Source organism: Emys orbicularis, chromosome 2 (genome assembly GCF_028017835.1).
Source record: "Emys orbicularis isolate rEmyOrb1 chromosome 2, rEmyOrb1.hap1, whole genome shotgun sequence".
Classification (NCBI taxonomy): Eukaryota; Metazoa; Chordata; order Testudines; family Emydidae; genus Emys; species Emys orbicularis.
Window position 1 is genome coordinate 173,804,533 of NC_088684.1, and position 19,925 is coordinate 173,824,457.

A 19,925-nucleotide genomic window follows, 5' to 3' on the forward strand; every position below is an offset into this window, starting at 1 on the left:
AAAGAGATAGAGCTGAGAGACAGAGAAGAGAAAGCCAAAGAGGAGGCCCACAAGAGAGAAATGGAGCTGGAAAAAGCCAAACAGGAGGCCCATGAAAGAGAAGAAAAAGCCAAACAGGAGGCCCATAAAAGAGAGATGGAGCTGAAAGAAAAAGAGATGGAACTGGAAGCAGCAAGGACTAGGCAGGGTGCATCAGACCATCCTAACAACTCCTCTCCAGGTACCACTTCCCATCCCAGGAAATTCCCCACCTACAAGGCAGGCGATGATACTGAGGCCTTCTTAGAAAATTTTGAAAGGGCCTGCCTTGGATACGACATCCCTCCAACCCAGTACATGGTAGAGCTGAGGCCGCAGCTCAGTGGACCCTTAGCAGAAGTGGCGGCTGAAATGCCTAAGGAACACATGAACAGTTATGAACTTTTTAAAAACAAGGCCAGACTCAGAATGGGGCTAACACCCGAGCATGCCCGTCGGCGGTTCAGAGCCCTAAGGTGGAAACCAGATGTGTCATTTACCCGGCATGCCTATCACATTGACAAAAATTGTGATGCCTGGGTATCAGGAGCAAATGTTAAATCTTTGGAAGATCTGCTTTCCCTAGTAAAAATGGAGCAGTTTTTAGAGGGAGTTCCTGAGGAAATAGAAAGGTACATCCTAGATGGGAAGCCCAAAACTGTAACCGAGGCGGGGGAGATTGGAGCCAAATGGGTGGAGGTGACAGAAAAGAAAAAAGCTAGTAGCAGTTGGAGCGAATATCAGAAGGGGCAAGCCGAAACAAAACCTTATCACCGGGGACAACCCAAGACCCCACCCACATCCCAAGGGAAACCCCAGACGCCTTCTCACCCCACCACACCAGTCTCCAGCAACCAACATCGCCCCGGTGATACCTTAGCAGGGCGATGTTTTAAATGTAATGAACTGGGGCACATAAAGGCTCACTGCCCCAAGAACCCCAACCGATTACAGTTCATTACACCCCAATCACACCAAAGAACCCCAGACCCAGATGCCTCTCTCATACCCTCGGAGCGAAGGGAAACCTTGAGAGTGGGCGGAAAGAAGGTTATCGCTTGGAGGGACACTGGGGCACAAGTGTCAACTATCCACCAATCCCTAGTGGACCCCAAACTCATCAACCCTGAGGCTACAGTGACAATTCAACCCTTCGTGTCACAGTCTGTAACCTTGCCTACAGCCAAGTTGCATGTCCAGTACAAGGGCTGGTCAGGAATGTGGACTTTTGCAGTCTATGACAATTATCCCATTCCCATGCTACTGGGGGAAGACTTGGCTAACCATGTGAAGCTAGCCAAGAGGGTGAGAATAGTCACCCGCAGCCAGGCTAAGCAAGCTTTCACCCCCATCCCTGTTCCTGAGCCGTCCACCAGGACCCCGTCTGTGTTACCGGAGACCCAAACACAGGTGGTGGAACCGGATCCCCTGCCAACGACTGCAACAGCCGTAGTGGATCCAATCCCAGAGACCCAGCCAAAGCCAGTCCCAGAACCGGAACTGGCAACGCAACCAGCACCAGAACCATTGCCAGCACTGAGTCCAGCGCTTGCAACCCCGTCTACAACTCCAATGCCAGAGGGCACCAGCGAGCCTAAACTGGCGGAAGCAGCAGATAACCCTACCCAAGAGGCTCAGCCAAAGCCTGAAATACCACATAGTGCACCAGCGGACAGCGGTTCACAGTCAATGGAAAAAGCCCCAGCACCTGCATCGCTTCCAGAGGGACCAAGCCCCAGTCCACAGTCCAAGGAGGAACTGATGTCTCCAGCATCAAGGGAACAGTTCCAGGCCAAGCAGGAAGCAGATGACAGCCTTCAGAAAGCTTGGGCGGCGGCACAGAGCACCCCACCGCCTCTCAGCTCTTCTAACCGATCCCGGTTTGTTGTAGAAAAAGGACTTTTATACAAGGAGACTCTTTCTGGTGGGCACCAGGAAGACTGGCATCCTCAAAGACAGCTGGTAGTTCCCACTAAGTATCGGGTAAAACTCTTGAGCTTAGCCCATGATCATCCCAGTGGCCATTCTGGGGTGAACAGAACCAAAGACCGGTTGGGGAAGTCCTTCCACTGGGAGGGAATGGGCAAGGACGTTGCTAATTATGTCCGGTCTTGTGAGGTGTGCCAACGAGTGGGAAAGCCCCAAGACCAGGTTAAAGCCCCTCTCCAGCCACTACCCATAATTGAGGTCCCATTTCAGCGAGTAGCTGTGGATATTCTGGGTCCTTTCCCAAAGAAGACACCCAGAGGAAAGCAGTACGTACTGACTTTCATGGATTTTGCTACCCGATGGCCGGAAGCTGTACCCTTAAGCAACACCAAGGCTAAAAGTGTGTGCCAGGCATTAGCAGACATTTTTGCCAGGGTAGGTTGGCCCTCCGACATACTTACAGATTCGGGAACTAATTTCCTGGCAGGGAACATGAAAAACCTGTGGAAAGCTCATGGGGTGAATCACTTGGTTGCCACCCCTCATCACCATCAAACCAATGGTCTGGTGGAGAGGTTTAATGGAACTTTGGGGGCCATGATACGTAAATTCGTAAATGAACACTCCAATGATTGGGACCTAGTGTTGCAGCAGTTGCTTTTTGCCTACAGGGCTGTACCACATCCCAGTTTAGGGTTTTCACCATTTGAACTTGTGTATGGCCGCGAGGTTAAGGGGCCATTACAGTTGGTGAAGCAGCAATGGGAGGGGTTTACGCCTTCTCCAGGAACTAACATTCTAGACTTTGTAAGCAACCTACAAAACACCCTCCGACACTCTTTAGCCCTTGCTAAAGAAAACCTAAAGGATGCTCAGGAAGAGCAAAAGGCCTGGTATGATAAACATTCCAGAGAGCGGTCCTTCAAAGTAGGAGACCAAGTCATGGTCTTAAAGGCGCTCCAGGCCCATAAAATGGAAGCGTCGTGGGAAGGACCATTCACGGTCCAGGAGCGCCTAGGAGCTGTTAACTATCTCATAGCCTCCCCCACCTCCAACATAAAGCCTAAGGTATACCATGTTAATTCTCTTAAGCCCTTTTATTCTAGAGAATTAAACGTTTGCCAGTTTACAGCCCAGGAAACTGATGACGCGGAGTGGCCTGCAGGTGTGTACTATGAAGGAAAAAGGAATGGTGGCGTGGAAGAGGTGAACCTCTCCACGACCCTGGGACGTCTGCAGCGACAGCAGATAAAGGAGCTGTGCACAAGCTTTGCACCGATTTTCTCAGCCACTCCAGGACGGACCGAACGGGCATACCACTCCATTGACACAGGTAATGCTCACCCAATTAGAACCCCACCCTACCGGGAGTCACCTCATGCCCAAGCGGCTATACAAAGGGAGATCCAGGACATGCTACAGATGGGTATAATCCGCCCCTCTACCAGTGCATGGGCATCTCCAGTGGTTCTAGTTCCCAAACCAGATGGGGAAATACGCTTTTGCGTGGACTACCGTAAGCTAAATGCTGTAACTCGTCCTGACAACTATCCAATGCCACGCACAGATGAGCTATTGGAAAAATTGGGACATGCCCAATTCATCTCTACTTTAGACTTAACCAAGGGGTACTGGCAAGTACCCTTAGATGAACCCGCTAAGGAAAGGTCCGCCTTCGTCACCCAGGCAGGGGTGTATGAATTCAATGTACTCCCTTTCGGGTTGCGAAATGCACCCGCCACCTTCCAAAGACTTGTAGATGGTCTCTTAGCGGGATTGGGAGAATCTGCCGTTGCCTATCTCGATGATGTGGCCATTTTTTCTGATTCATGGACAGAACACCTGGAGCACCTGAAAAAAGTCTTCGAGCGCATCCGGCAGGCAGGACTAACTGTTAAGGCTAAAAAGTGTCAAATAGGCCAAAACAGAGTGACATACCTGGGGCACCAGGTGGGTCAAGGAACTATAAATCCCCTACAGGCCAAAGTGGATGCTATCCAAAAGTGGCCGGTTCCAAAGTCAAAGAAACAGGTCCAATCCTTCTTAGGCTTGGCTGGATATTATAGGCGATTTGTACCACACTACAGCCAAATCGCCGCCCCGCTGACAGACCTAACCAGAAAGAAACAGCCAAATGCAGTTCAGTGGACTGATAAGTGTCAAAAGGCCTTTAACCAGCTTAAGGCAACACTCATGTCTGACCCTGTGCTAAGGGCCCCAGACTTTGACAAACCGTTCCTAGTAACCACAGATGCTTCCGAGCGAGGCGTGGGAGCAGTTTTAATGCAGGAAGGACCAGATCAAGAATTCCATCCTGTCGTGTTTCTCAGCAAGAAACTGTCTGAGAGGGAAAGCCACTGGTCAATCAGCGAAAAGGAATGCTACGCCATTGTGTACGCGCTGGAAAAGCTACGCCCATATGTTTGGGGACGGCGCTTCCAACTACAAACAGACCATGCTGCGCTACAGTGGCTTCATACCGCCAAGGGAAATAACAAAAAACTTCTTCGGTGGAGTTTAGCTCTCCAAGATTTTGATTTTGAAATACAACACATTTCGGGAGCTTCTAACAAAGTGGCTGATGCACTCTCCCGGGAAAGTTTCCCAGAGTTAACTGGTTAACAATTGTTTTTGGAATGAAACATATTGTTAGTTTTTATATAATCAGTAGTATGTCTAAAGGTACGTGTGTCTTATTAACTCTGTTTTCTCCTAGAGCTCCAGGAAAGAAATCACAGCCAGTGTGGAACCAAACGTCCAACACTATCTGTAATTTGGGGGGCGTGTCATAACTATAAAAGGAAGGGTAACAGCTCTCTGTGTACAGTACTAAAATCCCTCCTGGTCAGAGACTCCAAAATCCTTTTACCTGTAAAGGGTTAAGAAGCTCGGGTAACCTGGCTGACACCTGACCCAGAGGACCAATGAGGGGACAAGATACTTTCAAATCTTGGGGGGGGAAAGGCTTTTGTGTGTGTCCTTTGTTTAAGGGGTTGTTCGCTCTTGGGACTGAGAGGGACCAGACATCAATCCAGGTTCTCCCCATCTTTCTAAACAAGTTTCTCTTATTTCAAAATTGTAAGTAAAAGCCAGGCAAGGCGTCTTAGATTTACTTTGTTTTCTCAGCTTGTAAATGTACCTTTTACTAGAGTGCTTTATCTTGTTTGCTATACTTTGAACCTAAGACAGAGGGGATTCCTCTGAGCTCTTTAAGTTTGATTACCCTGTAAAGTTATTTTCCATACTGATTTTACAGAGATGATTTTTACCTTTTTCTTTAATTAAAAGCCTTCTTTTTAAGAACCTGATTGATTTCTCCTTGTTTTAAGATCCAAAGGGGGTTTGGATCTGTATTCACCAGGAGTTGGTGAAAGGAAGGAGGGGGGAAGGGTCAATCTCTCCTTGTTTAAGATCCAAGCAGTTTGGATCTGTATTCACCAGGGAATTGGTGAAAGGTTTCTCAAGGCTTCCCAGGGAGGGAATCCATCGAGAATGGTGGCAGCGGGACCAGAGCTAAGCTGGTAGATAAGCTTAGCAGTTTTCATGCAGGCCCCTACATTTGTACCCTAAAGTTCAAAGTAGGGATACAGCCTTGACACGCCCTCTTAGAGATGTGGGGCAAGGAAGCCCGGGTTTGCCACAAGGCGTTCAAAATCTTTGCCACCCCTTCATGGAGTGGCAGGGCCACCCTGTGCAGCGCCGAGGCCAAGAGGACGCTGAAGAGGGAGTCCGAGGATTCCTCCACCTCCTTGGCTTGAAGGTTAAGGCTTGATGCCATCCTTTTCAACAGTTCCTGGTGGGCTTTGGAGTCCTCATGCGGGACAGGAGGAGGAGGGACTGTAATCACCTCATCGGGAAGGAGAGGGCCCCACCTCTTGGTTCCCCTCCGGGCGCGGAACTGGTGATGAATGCCCCACTGACTCCTTCCTGGGAGGCTGAGATAGGGAGAACGACAGTCTCTCTGAGGCTCCGGCCTCTGAGCGAGCCTCCACCGGGGGCTGCGTCGGGGGCCACGGAGCCCATTGGTACCATGGTGCCGGCCAAAGAGCCCGGTGCCACTGCACCTGCTGTGGCACTGGTGAAGCAGGCTGTTCAGCCTGACTAGCCTGTCCCAATGACTGACGAGTGCGAAGGGAGGCCGGACTGGCATATGCCCTACCACTATCCCGGGAACAAGAGGAGCGGTGGTGTCGGGAATGGTGCCAACCACGAGACCGTGATCCCGGTGTGGAGGTGCGGGAGAACCGCCGGTAGAGCTGCTCCGCAATCGGCTCTGATAGATGAATCCGCAATGGCGAGGTGCCAGCGATCGACACCCGGGACTCTAGGAGCGGTGCTGCAGCGGGGAACTCGAGCAAGACGAAGAACGTGAACGGTGTAGATGCCCATACCACGAAGGGCTACGGTAGCCTCTCGGAGACGAGGACCCCTGGTGCCATCTGTCCCGGTCTTGACGGGGCATGCTCTCCTCGTGAGGTCTATAGTCCCTCACGGCGGAGGGTTGCCTGGAACCCCTTTCCGTCGGTACCCAGTCAGACAACCTGGTGGGGGTCAACGGGGACCAGGCGGTGACTGCGGGGATCCAAACGGTGGCTTGCCTCTGGACCAGGGAGCCAACGGTGGCGGTGCCCCTGGTACCAGCAGAGACATAATGTCCCGGGCCGCTTGCAGGTCCTCCAGCGTGGAGGGCATCCGGATGTCCGGGGAGGTCGGCACAGAGTGGGCCAGGCTACTCTGCTCAACCTGAGTCGGAGGCCAGGAGGCCGACGGGAACCATGAACTGCCCAATGTGGGTCTAGTCTCTCCCCTGGTCTTACTCCGGTGTCTCGGCAGAGAAGACCTCTTCTTAGCTTTCTTGAAGTGTCCTGCAGACGGGGAGTGGTGCCTGCTGGGAGAAGGCACCGACGCATCGCCGTGCACCAACGCTGCAGTGCTCGGTGCTGACTCGGCGCGGCACACCGGAGTCGGGGTCAAGGCCGACTCCATCAAAATGGCTCGGAGCCGAATGTCCCATTCCTTCTTGGTCTGAGGCTTGAAGGATCTGCAAATCTTGCAGCCATCGCTGAGATGGGTTTCCCCCAGACAGCGTAAATAGTCCGTGTGGGGATCACTCACGGGCATCGGCTGCTTGCAAATGTCGCACGACTTAAAGCCCGGGGCACAGGGCATGTCCCAACCCAGGTGCACTAAACTAACTCTAAACTAAACTACTTTAACTACAGGTACTACTAACTATGAACTAACAGAGTCCAAGAGGGAAGCTACAGCCAAGCTGGAGCAGAGCAGTTCCGATGCACCTTCACTGTCGGCAAGAAGGAACGGAGGGTGGGGGGAGCGCGCAGCACCCCTTATACCGCACCATGGAGGCGTCACTCCAGGGGTCGCTAGGGGCGCTCCCCTACGGGTACTGCTAGGGGAAAAACTTCCGGCACCGTGCACGTTGCACGTGGTGAGCACACACACCTATTGTGGAATGCACATGAGCAATCACTCGAAGAAGAAAAATAGCAACAGTTTTATAGGTACTGATACCAACTATGTATACCAAAATGAAGCAGCCTCTAAAGAATCAACTTCTCCCAATTTAAAGTGCATTGTTTGTATAAGGGTAATATGAAGTTGCATTTTCTTAATTTCAGTTATTGCCTTTCATTATTTTACTACATTATTAAGACTGTTACCATTAATTTTAATACACAAACAAATAATGCATTCAAGTGAATAGTATGCTACGTCTGATTATATATTGCTAATAATTTAATCAATCAACCATTGAGTCTAACAATGACTCCATAACTATTCAAATTATGTTATGACAGAAAGAGCATTTCCCATGTAACAATCATCTCAAAGACGATTGCTAAAAAAAAAATATCTATGTAATACTCATATATCAGAGTCGCAGTTGTTGTTTTTTATTATTGTTGAGGGCTACCGAATATGAGAAATCTTATGTCCACCTAGGACTGGGAGAATAATAGATTTTTTGGTTTGGCCAGAAAACCAAAAACTCAGAATAGTGGGATAATCCCAACTACACATGCATAATGAAGGGTTCTAAATTAGCTGTTACCACTCAAGAAAGAGATCTTGGAGTCACAGTGGATAGATCACTGAAAACTTCAGCTTAATGCACAGCAGCAGTAAAAAGGGCTAACAGAATACTAGAAACTATTAGAAAAGGGATAGAAAGTAACGCAAGAAAATATCATAATGTCACTATATAAATCCATCGTGAACCCACACCACTTTGTCCAGTTCTAGTTGTTCCATCTCAAAAAGGAAACAGTGGGACTGGAAAAGGTTCAGAGAAGGGCAACAAAGATGATAAAGGGTATGGAACAACTTCCATACGAGGAGAGACTAAAAAGACTAGGACTGTTCAGCTTAGAAAAGAGACAACTAAAATGGGATATGATCAAAGTCTAACATCATGAATGGTATGGAAAAAGTTAATAGAGAAGTGTTATTTACTCTTTTCCACAATACAAAAAATCAGGGGTCACCCAATGAAATTAATAGACAGCAGTTTAATACAAACAAGAGGAAGTACTTTTTCACACAACACACAATTAACCTGTGGAACGCATTGCCATGGGATGTTGTGATGGCCAAAAAGTATAACTAGGTTCAAAAAAGAACTAGATAAGTTCATGGAGGATAGGTCCATAAATGGCTATTATCAAGATGGTCCGGGATGCCTCCCCATGATCAGGCAACCCTAAACCTCTGACTACCCAAAGCTGGAAGAGGAACATGGGTTGGATTATTCCCACTGTCCTGTTCAGTACATTCCCCTGAAACTCTGGTACTGATCACTGTGAGAAGTAGGATAGTAGGCAAGATGGACCATTGGTCTGGCCCAGAATTGCGGTACTTATGTTCTTGAATATTCAATATTGTTCAAAAAATGTTTTTGGTATTTGTCAGCAAATCGGAAAAGGTCTGGTCAGCTTCAGAATACTGTGTATGTGTGTGTCTGTCTATCCACAATAATCTTTAGCCCCATGGTTAAAGTACTTGCCTGGGATGTGGGAAACCCACGTTAGAATCCCCACTCTGCAGAATGACTTCTAAACTCAGATCTCCCTCCTCCCAGATGAGTAGCCTAACCACCAGGTTATAGGCTATTCTGGGGAGGATTGCTTTCAATCTCTCCTTCTGAAGCTGTTCCACTTTGTATAAAGACAAAATTATTCACTGGGTCAGAGTCACAGACGCAGTGATTCTACAGCATGATGATTAAGTCACTCTCGTGGGAGGTGCAGGAAATGTGATTCAAATCTTCTCTCTGCCTGACTCAGATGAGCAATTTGACTCCACATCTCCTACCTCCCAGGTGAGTGACTTACTCACCAGGGTATAGAGAATCCTCAAGCATCCCTTAGCATCAAAGAACTTTCTTACCAAAGTCTTTTAGATTTTCCTTTCCTTATTTTATGTCTCAGTTTTAAAAGACGACATAAGAAATGGCCTAACGTATTTTAGCCAAAAATATGGGGAAAAAATAGAACACATATTATAATAGCCTCAGAAAAATAAATGAATTATATCTCAGCTGGACAGGAGAAAAATAAATAAATCTTTCTCATGGTGCTGCAAGTGAGATATGTTGCATAACTCCAACAGTATCAATTTTCCACACATCAAGAATAAATTTCTAAACTCCAATAACTTGAGTGCTTAAGGGCTTGTTCTTCTTAGAAAAACAGTAAATATTTATTTTTGGAAAAATCAGTCATTAATAATTCCAAACGACTGACCCTCCATTGAAGTTGTTTTAGGACACTTTGAAAATTAAAAATATCAAGTTTCAAAGTCAAGATAAACATATTTCTTATTCTCATAACATGCAGCTTTGTTACATAAAATGCTGCCTTTTGTACATTAATCTTATTCAGATCTGCTTTTAAATATTTGGGGCCAGATTCCCTGCTCAAGTTCTGATCTCTTTGCAATGCTTGAGCTGCTTTGTGCAATTTATGTCAATCATAGTTTGCATATGGTCCATTAGTGAAGGGCTGGGACAGATTAAGAATACAGAAGCCATAACTGGCTTCCTAACAACCCTCCCCTTTCTCCTGCACGACAAAGACCTTGATACATGACACAATCTGATTACTGAATTTCAATCTGTGGGCTTGGGTTTCCCTTGCAAGATCTGGAGAAATTAAAACTTGGAGGCCTTGATAGTTAAAAATCTTTTTCAAACACACTTTGAACTTTTATCACAATCAGTTAAATATTTAAACTATATCAACAGAGTTCTACAAATAGTCATCTCTGTTAATATTAGACTGGACATATTGTCCTAGCTGTTTCTGTAGTTTCGTCTCCTCACCTGATTTATACTTTCTTTCTGCCATTCTACCAAAAAAGACAATTTAATTTGAGAAGCTAAAGTAAAATAAGCAACCAAACTGAAAATTACAAAAATGTAAATTATGGAATTACACAATAATAATAATATTATTGTAAAAACATATCCCTTGGAGATCCTATGGACTTACTTTAAATAATGACACTTGCAAGCCTCTCACAAACGTTCTTCTCTTTATATTTTCTTCTTCTACTTTTAACTATCTTTTTCTTTTCCCCATTAATACAATCACACGAAAGAGAACTTAAGAGGGGAAGTTGAGAGTAATGAATATAAATCAGGAATTAGGAACTGTAGAAAGCTGATAAGGGAAGCAAAGAGACACAAGGAGAAATATATGGCCAGCAGAACTAAGGACAATAAGGAGTTTTTTAAATATATTAGAAACAAAACAAAAAAAATCCTGACAATGGTATTGGTCAATTACTAGCTGGAAATGGTAGAATTATCAATAATAATGCAGAAAAGTCAAACATCTTCAATAAAGATTTCTGTTCCGTATTTGGGGAAAAAATAGATGACATGGTAATGATAACATTCTTTCCATTCCTCTAATATCTCTGGAGGATGTTAAACAAAAACTACTAAAGTCAGACATTTTTAAATTAGCAGGTCCAGATAACTAAGAGTTTTAAAAGATCTGACTCAGGAGTTTGTTGGACCATTAACATTGATTTTCAAAAAGTCTTAGAGCACTGGGGAAGTTTCAGAAGACTGGAAGAAAGCTAATGTGCAAATTTTTAATATGAATAAACGGGATTTCCTGGGTAATCATAGACTTGTAAACCTGATATCAATCTCGGGCAAGATAAAGGAGCAACTGATATGGGACTCGATTAATAAAGAATTAAAGGAGGACAATGTAATTAATACAAATCAAAATGGCTTTATGGAAAATAGTTCCTGTCAAACTAATGATATCTTTTTGTGATGAGATTACAAGTTTGGTTGATAAAGGTAACAGTGTTGACATGATATACTTAGACTTCTGTATGGCGTTTGACTTGGTACCCAAACAAGATTTTGATGAAAAAAACTGAATGATATAAATTTAACAAGGCCCACATTAAATGGTTTAAAAACTGGCTAACTGATAGCTCTCAAAATTTAACTGTAAACAGAGAAAAATCATCAAGTGGGTGTGTTTCTAGTGGGGTCCTGCAGAGATGAGTTCTTGGCCCTACGCTATTTAACATTTTTGTCAATGACCTGGAAGAAAACATAAAATCATCAGTGATAAAGTTTTCAGATGACACAAAAATTGGGGGAGTGGTAAATAATTAAGATGACAGGTCACTGATAAACAGCAATCTGGATCACTTGGTAAACTGAGCACAAGGAAACAATATGCATGTTAATATGGCCAAATGTAAATGTATTAATCTAGGAACAAAGAATGTAGGCCATACTTAGAGGATGGGGAACTCCATACTGGGAAGCAGTGATTCTGAAAAAGATTTGTGAGTCATCGTGTATAATCAACTGAGCATGAGCTTCTAATACAACATTGTGGCAAAAGAGTTAATGAGATCCTGAGCGGCATAAATGGGAATCTCAAATAAGACTAAAGAGGTTATTTTACTTCTGTGTTTAGCTATGGTGCGACCACTGTTGGAATACAGTGTCCAGTTCTGGTGCTCACAATTCAAGAAGGATGTTGATAAATTGGAGAGGGTTCAGAGAAGAGCCATGGGAATGATTAAAGAATTAGAAAACATGCCTTATAGCTATATCTCAAAGAGCTCAATCTATTTAACTTAACAAAGGCAAGGATAAGGGGGTCATTTGATTACAGTCTCAAGTATCTACATGGGGAACAAATATTTAATAATGGATTCTTCAATCTAGCAGACAAAGGTATAACATGATCCAATGGCTGGAAGTTGAAGCTAGAGAAATTCAGACTGGAAATAAGGTGTAAATTTTTGACAGTGAGGGTAATTAATCACTGGAACATTTTACTAAGGGTCACAGTGGATTCACCATCACTGACAATTTTTAAATCTAGGATGGATGTTTTTCTATGCTCTACGAATAATTTTGGGAAAGTTCTATGGCCCTTTGTTATACAAGAGGTCAGACTAGATGATCACAATGGTACCTACGGGCCTTAGCAGTTATGAAATCCCTCTCAGTTTTACAAAAACTCAAAATAAAATAAAAGATATCTTGAAGGACTGATTCCTCCTTTAAGTCCCTCTTGGGAGCATCCTTGTTTACAAATGAGGGGTGCTTCAAGGTTGTGGACAACTCAGGTAGCAGTCCTCATCTTAATGCTTGTCTTCATTAGACACTTTTACCTCAAGTTAATTGACTGCCAATTAATTCAACTTGCTTGACATATTTCTAAAAGCTGGTGAGGACACTTCCCACACATTTGATCCATGCTACAAATGTTTGTTCTATACCATAGGCTGATCCCCAAGGTAAAGTCTAGTGTAGACATCCTTAGATCTTTAAAAGCAAAGGGTCAGATTGTGAACGCTTACTCACACTGGTCAGCAGTAAAATCTAAAGGTTTTATTCTTATAGGAGAAGATAAGGTTAATTAGGAACCCCCATTTGTACCTTATATCCCTTTTTTCCTCAGTTCCTTAACTAGTTCTCTCATTTCTCTGAACAATCTCAGTGTAATAGGTGATAAATCCTGAAATATCTGGATTTTGGGGTTTCACCGACAATATTGTGCTCTCTAGCCCTTTTTCATCAGAACTTTTTTGTCGATAATAATGTATAATTTTATCAATTATGTCACTGGAGGGAAAGAGGGCTCTGAGGGATCTATCTACTAATACTTCTACTGTGCTCAGATTTAAAGCCCCCTCTCAATGACATTCTGCATGAGAGAGATTACCTTTCTCCAAGTTTTCACAAACTCCTTTTACTCTCACATGGTTTCTTCTTTCATGATTCTCTATGTCAGAGGTTCTCAAACTATGGCCAAGTTTTTGGTGGTCCCCCAACTGGTTGCCTAAAAAGAAACCACACAAATCGTTTAAGCACTATGCTCACAATAACTATATTATAAGAATATGTGCAAATCAACTGCCTAATTTTCTTTTGTCTGAAATAAAGAAAATCTTAAATATTGTAACAAGTCCTTTGAATTTATTAATTTTGCTTATCATAAGGCTTCTAAGTGTGTGTGCACTACCACTGAGTAAGTTCAGCACTGCGGCTCTGGCACTGCCATAGGGTCTCTGAACCCTGATGTCACTGGAGGTGAGGAAGCTTACAGTGCCACAGCACTACTGGTGTAGCCAGAGAACCTTAATCCTCAAGCTCAGAGTAGAGCTTCTGTGAACATATGTTACTATAGCACAGAAGCATCAAGTCTGAGATTGTGACACAGTTCCAGGTTTTTGTAAGGGGAGCAGTTTAGATGCCAGATTTGAAGAGTTTCAGCTGGTTCTAAGGCCTTCATGGATGTGGTTAACCTGTCAGTCAGTGTTCAGAAAGTGGTCGAGGTCCATTACAGGACAGGGTTGCCAACTTGCTGATTGCAGAAAACCGAACACTCTTGCCCCGCCCCTTACCCCAAGACCCAGACCCAGCCCCGTCCCTACTCCGAGGCCCAGCCACCACTCACTCCATTCCCCCCTTCCTCCGTTGCTCACTTTCCCCCACTCTTGCTTACTCGCTCATTTTCACCGGGTTGGGGTAGAGATATGGGAAGGGGTGAAGGCTCCGGCCGAGGGTGCAGGAGATGGCTCCGGGCAGGGCTGAGGGGTTCGGAGTGCGGAAGGGGGCTCTGGGCTGGGGCAGTGGGCTTGGGATGCAGGAGGGGGCTCTGGGATGAGTCCAAGGGATTCAGAGTGTAGGGGGGGGGGGCTCAGGGCAGGGGTGGGGACCCTTCCCTCGCCTGCAGGCGCTGCCCCCACAGCTCCCATTGGCCGCGGTTCCCGGGCAATGGGAGCTGCGGAGCCAGCACTCAGGGCAGGGGCTGCGCGCGGAGCCTTCCTGGCCACCCCTGTGCCTAGGAGCCAGAGGACATGTCACCGCTTCCGGGAGCCACACAGAGCCAGGGCAGGCAGAGAGCCTGCCTTAGCCCCGCTGCACCGAAAACCACACTTTTAACGGTCCAGTCAGTGGTACTGACCGGAGCCACCAGGGTCCCTTTTCGACTGGGCGTTAGTAGGTGCCTTTTCGACTGGGCATTAGTAGGTCCTCTCTATAACAGCCAGTCTGCAGTACAAGAACAGTTAGCGAGGCAAATTCTGCTCCCCTTTACGCTAATATAAATTGGAAGTCACTCCACTAAAGTAAATGGAATTAAACCACCAACATAAAATCAGAATATGTGAAAATAGAATCAGTCCTGAGTTTTTCAAAATGAATAAAGTGCATCAACAGCAATGATATAAGACAGTTAGGGATGTTTTATCTAAAATTCTAAGAGGACTCATATATTAACAATCCAATTTCCAGAAATATCAAAATCAACTATTTTCTATTTTCAATAGCGTAACAGGGTAATTTTTATCAGGACAGTAGCTTAGGGCCAAAATTTCAACTTAAAAAGTTGTAATCTATCTAGGAAAGTCCTAAACATTTTAAACAATCCTTTAAAACCCCTCACTCTCTCAAAGAATAATAAATCAATAAAATAAATATAATGCACTGCTACAATTAAAGATTATTAGTACCTGCTGACATCATCAATCCAAAATGTCATATCATAATGTAGTGTTTAAATGAATTTGTTAAATAAAAAGAACCATGTCAATTTCAGTTCCATTTGGAACATAATCAAAAGGGCACTTGTTACTCTCAAATTACACTGTGCAAAGTGTAGAAAAGAGGATTCACAGTAGAGGATGTGGGGCAGAGCAGCTCTGCTACATGATTGACCCTGCCCGTCACACACCGAAGAAACCACTCCATGTGGATGGGACTCAATGGCTTTGAGGGCTGGAGCAGTTGAAGAGTTAAGGAGCTGCCAATCTCAAACGCCTAGAAACAGAATATTTTTAAATTTCTAAAAAGGAAACAAGACTCATTTTTTTTCCTCATACACAAAGCCAGTATCATTATGGCTTCTAAAACTTTGTTCTCTTGACTATAGTGATCTACTCACCTTCATCAGTAATAGTTCCACTACTGGAGCCACCATTGCTCTTGGCTTGTCTGTGAGAGGAAGAGAGAGAGGACTCCGCATTGTGAACCTTAGGGGATGGGGATGGAGATGGGGATGGTGTGAGAGTTGGTGATGTGCTTTTAGATGTAGATGAGGTCCCAGATGGAGGTCTTTTGTTCATCTCCAGTTTCTGCTACAGTTAACAATAGAAATGTTTTTGTTAACTAAAACTACCATACAATTAATCATTATAATTAAGGCCCCAATTCAGCAAAGCACTTAAACAGATCTTTAAGATTGTGCTTATGTCCCATTGAAGTCAATGGAGCTGCACTGATTCATACCAACTGAAAATTTCACCCCAAAAGGAATGGATATTTGTTAATCTCTCAGGACTGGAATAAAGCAATAATTCCCCACTCCAAACAAAAAGAGGTGTAAATGTTCATTTAAATAACTGTTTATAAAGACAGGTTTCAGAGTAGCAGCCGTGTTAGTCTGTATCCGCAAAAAGAACAGGAGTACTTGTGGCACCTTAGAGACTAACAAATTTATTAGAGCATAAGCTTTCGTGGGCTACAACCCACTTCTTCGGATGCATATAGAGTGAAACATAAAGGATAACATTATCTTAACTTTGGATACAACTTTTTCATTCACAGATTTAACTAAAACACTACTGATTTAAAAACATAATTTAGGCCCTGATTCAACAACATACTTAAGCTCATCTGATTGACCATCTGTGACGTTATCTAATTAAAATCTGACCATGCAAATCATTGTTGCTATCACTGTTATACAATTGCAACAAATCTTATACAAAGTGTGATGTATGGCCAGAAAGGGTTAAACATCCTGCAGGATAATTGACCCAGAGTCAACCATAAGCGAGATGTTAGATCAGTATGTAAATGGTAATTAGGACCACTCCATGGTAGATAGACTAGAACTTTGAAATGCAAACCTGTATTGTTAGAAATTAGAGGTGATACTAATTGTATGTATATGCTTATCTCTTTTTTAATGCTAGTGATGTAAACAGACACTTCTTGTCTGTCACTATAGCTGTTGATTCAAAGATCAAAAGGGAATATTAACATTTAGATTAAATTCGGATGAAATGATGTCATTGTTTATATGTCTCTTTAATGTTTGTGATAGACTGCCTAATGGATAAATTGCCTTACGTTAATCTATGTGGATAATTACCGGCGATGCTTAGGAAATAGATCTATTCAAAAGTCCCCATAATTGCCTATTGTTCGCCAAAGGACTCCGAGCTGTCACAAGAAGGCCTGAAACTGTATAAAGATGCCTTGGGTCCCAGTCCTTTTTATCTCAGATCTGCTTGATGCTTCATGCAGGGGAAGCTTAAGTCGTAAGATTGAGATCTCCAGTCTCATCTGGATCACCCTGAATACGGACATTGGCTAACCTATGGGCTATTTCTGAAAGAACTCTTTGCAACTACAAAGCTCACCATCTCTCCTATTAATCTAATCTCAAGAACTGTACTCATGTCTGTATTATATTGATCTTTTAATCAATACTCTCTCTTTTTTCTTTTTTTAATAAATTTTAGTTTAGTTAATAAGAATTGGCCGTAAGCGTGTATTTGGGTAAGATCTGAAATATTCATTAACCTGGGAGGAAATGTGTCCGATCCTTTGGGATCGGTAGAACTTTCTTATAAAATGAATAAGATTTTGCGTAATGCTCATCATATTTGACTTGGGTTTCTGGGTGGAGGACTAAGACTGGGTTGTTTTAAGGGAACTGTGTTGTTGGCTTCTGGGTAACCAGTGAGGTATTATAGAAGCTGTTTTGTGCTGGCTTGGTAAATCTAAGTCTTGGAATATCCACCAGCTTTGGTGATTGTCTGCCCCATTCTTTGCAGTTCACCCTAATTGAGTGACCCTAGTTGGCTCCCCTGGAACCACGGTCACACCATCAATAGGACTTCAGCAAAAGCTTGGAAGTTAGAGATGTGTTTAAGTGCTTTGCTGAACTGGAGCCATGATGTGTGAAGGTTTTCACTACCTCCTTAGTATTTATATGATTATATAACACATGGGCAAGTGACAAACTGTTCTGTATATATTCATTTCACATATATTTATTAAATAGATGACAGCATGGAAATGGAAAAATGGCATGGATGATAAATGTGAGCATTCATGTTTCTGAACAGACCATGCCAAATAGAGCCATTACATCTCATCTTATAAATTACTCCGAAGCCATGCACCACCTACTTTAAAGTTTGCATTATATATGGGCCCAAGGGGTCCTGATGACTTTCCCCTGGGGTCCTAGATTCGCAGCTGTCTTAAGGCCCCTTTATGCTAGTTAGACTGATGCAAAGGGGCTATACGGCACACGTAAGACACTTAAGAACACTCCTGGTACAGGGGGCCTATACACCAGGTGGAAAACTGGTTTTTGCCACTTCTGGGTCACCTCCACAGAAGACACATGCATTCTGGGGGAGGAGGAGGGAGGAAGCATGGGGGCCATGGCTGGGTGTGGTTTTTTTTATCCTAGCGATTCTGTATCTTTGCAGAAGTTCATATGGGTCATTGCTATAGGGCTGCAAGTTAGTGAAGCTCTTAGGCCACCCTAGCTGAGCCAGCCAGCAGATCTTGGAATTTATGCAGGGACAAATTTGCTCCCTGGTGCTTTGGAAGTTGTATTATTATTTATTAATATTACTAATATTATTACCTCCTTAGTCCTGCATGTCAAACACCCATGACTTACACAGTCTAATAAGATATTTGCTTTTTTTGCAGCAGCTGCAAGCCCATGTCTAATTTTTTGTCTCATATTGAATCCCCAAATCCCTCTCTGTCATTCTATCCTATTATCTGTCATTTTGTTCTTCAGAGGGTTTTTTTCTTCAAGTGCATTGTCTGCATTTATCTAAATTAATTACATTCTCAGTGATTTATGCCCAGTTCTCTAATCCTTAGAGAAGGTTATTCTTCAATTGCTTTCCTTTCTGTGTGGCTTTTCTAATCTCTTCTAGTTTGATACTGCCTGCAAATTTTATCAACGTAAAATCACTACACCTCCTAGACTAGTCATTCTCAGGTTTGGGGCTGTGACCCTCAAGTTGGGCCATGAGTGGTTCTGTGACAGATACAGACTAACTTCATTTTTATAATATGTAAAACTGTCAGAGCCTTTTTTTTCCAATCTAGAATGGTTACTTACCCGAAGTAGCTGAGGTTCTTCAAGATATTGACTCTGACAGTAGGGGCAAATGCACTTAATGTGTGCTACAGGGGAATCTTTTAAGTAGCAATGTCAGTTGGGGCCACGCATGGGTCTGTGTCTCCTCGTTCTCCCATGTGAGGGAACATATGGTGGCGCGGCCGCAACCTTCCCTGAGTTTCCTCCTTGCAATTCAAAGCCCATGTTTGCTGAGGGCTTCAAAAGAGGGGAGTTATGGATCCCACAATTGCAACAACTCTCAAAGAACTACAGTTACTATAGGGTAAAGTACCGTTCTTTATTATTCCAGTGTATCAGTGAGGATCACACTGTAAATGGCTGGCAAGCAGTATCCTTGTCAGATGGTGGGACTGAGGAGTTTCAGCTTCATTAATCAAATAGTAACATCAGTACTGCTCCCCCAAACTTAGCAAATGACCTAGCATCTAAGTCCAATGCATAATGTTCAACAAGGTCAGTGGGTTACTCTACATCACTGCCTTGCAGATTTCAGATAGCAATACATTTCAGAAGCAGGTGGAGGATGTTGATTGAGCTCTGGTGGAGTGACCATTCGCATTCAATAGGTCTAGACCAACCAGCTGGTAACAAAGCGAGATGCTCTGTATTATCAACATAGATATTCTTTGTGATGAGATGGTCTGACTTATGGAATGGCCGTCTATCCCCAGTGTGACAAAGTCAGGCCGGGCAGCTAGGAGAGAGTGGTGGAAGGCAGGTGTATCAGCGATAGAATGGTAAAGGCCCTTTTCCCTATGAGCTGAAAAGAGAATAGCTCAGGTCAGCTAGGGACACCTGAGTCCAATGAATGGCTGCCTGTGACATTTAACATCCCCTCTTTCTTGTGAGAGAGAAAGAGGAGAGACAAGCTGCAGCAAGGGTAGTAGCAGCAGGGAGAAAAGGCTTCTCCTGGGTGGAAGGCTGCTCTCCTCCCTGTAGGGGCAGCAACCAAGCTAACTGCTGTGTGGGGAACAACTAGCACCCAGAAGCCAGTATAACAGGGCAACAGCCTAGAGAGGGGGCAGGGAAAGGTATTCCCTTTTTGTGTTATGAATTTGGTTTTTTTGTTTGGCTGAAGAGTACTGCTTGGGCCTGCCCTGAGGCCCAACTTGTAAGTATCAGAAAATAACAACCCCCATGAGGAATAAAAACTCTCTGAAGTGGGACTGATTTACACCAGGTCCCCCCATGGGCAGAGGGGAAATGCTGAGCACGATGAGTGAAGGAGATGCCTCGCTACACCAGAAATAACCGGGGAAGCATCTGAACAGCATGGTCCCA

At 44.1% G+C, this 19,925-nt stretch overlaps 1 protein-coding gene across 1 annotated transcript in view; it reads right to left on the reverse strand.

Moving 5' to 3' along the window:
- The window catches only part of ANKS6 (ankyrin repeat and sterile alpha motif domain containing 6), an 87,114-nt gene that overhangs the window by 28,334 nt on the left and 38,855 nt on the right, over window positions 1-19,925 (reverse strand). Inside the window, exon 12 of the mRNA XM_065399737.1 lies at window positions 15,405-15,594. Within this exon, the coding sequence (XP_065255809.1) occupies window positions 15,405-15,594 (190 nt within the window). The remainder of the gene's footprint in view (window positions 1-15,404; window positions 15,595-19,925) is intronic.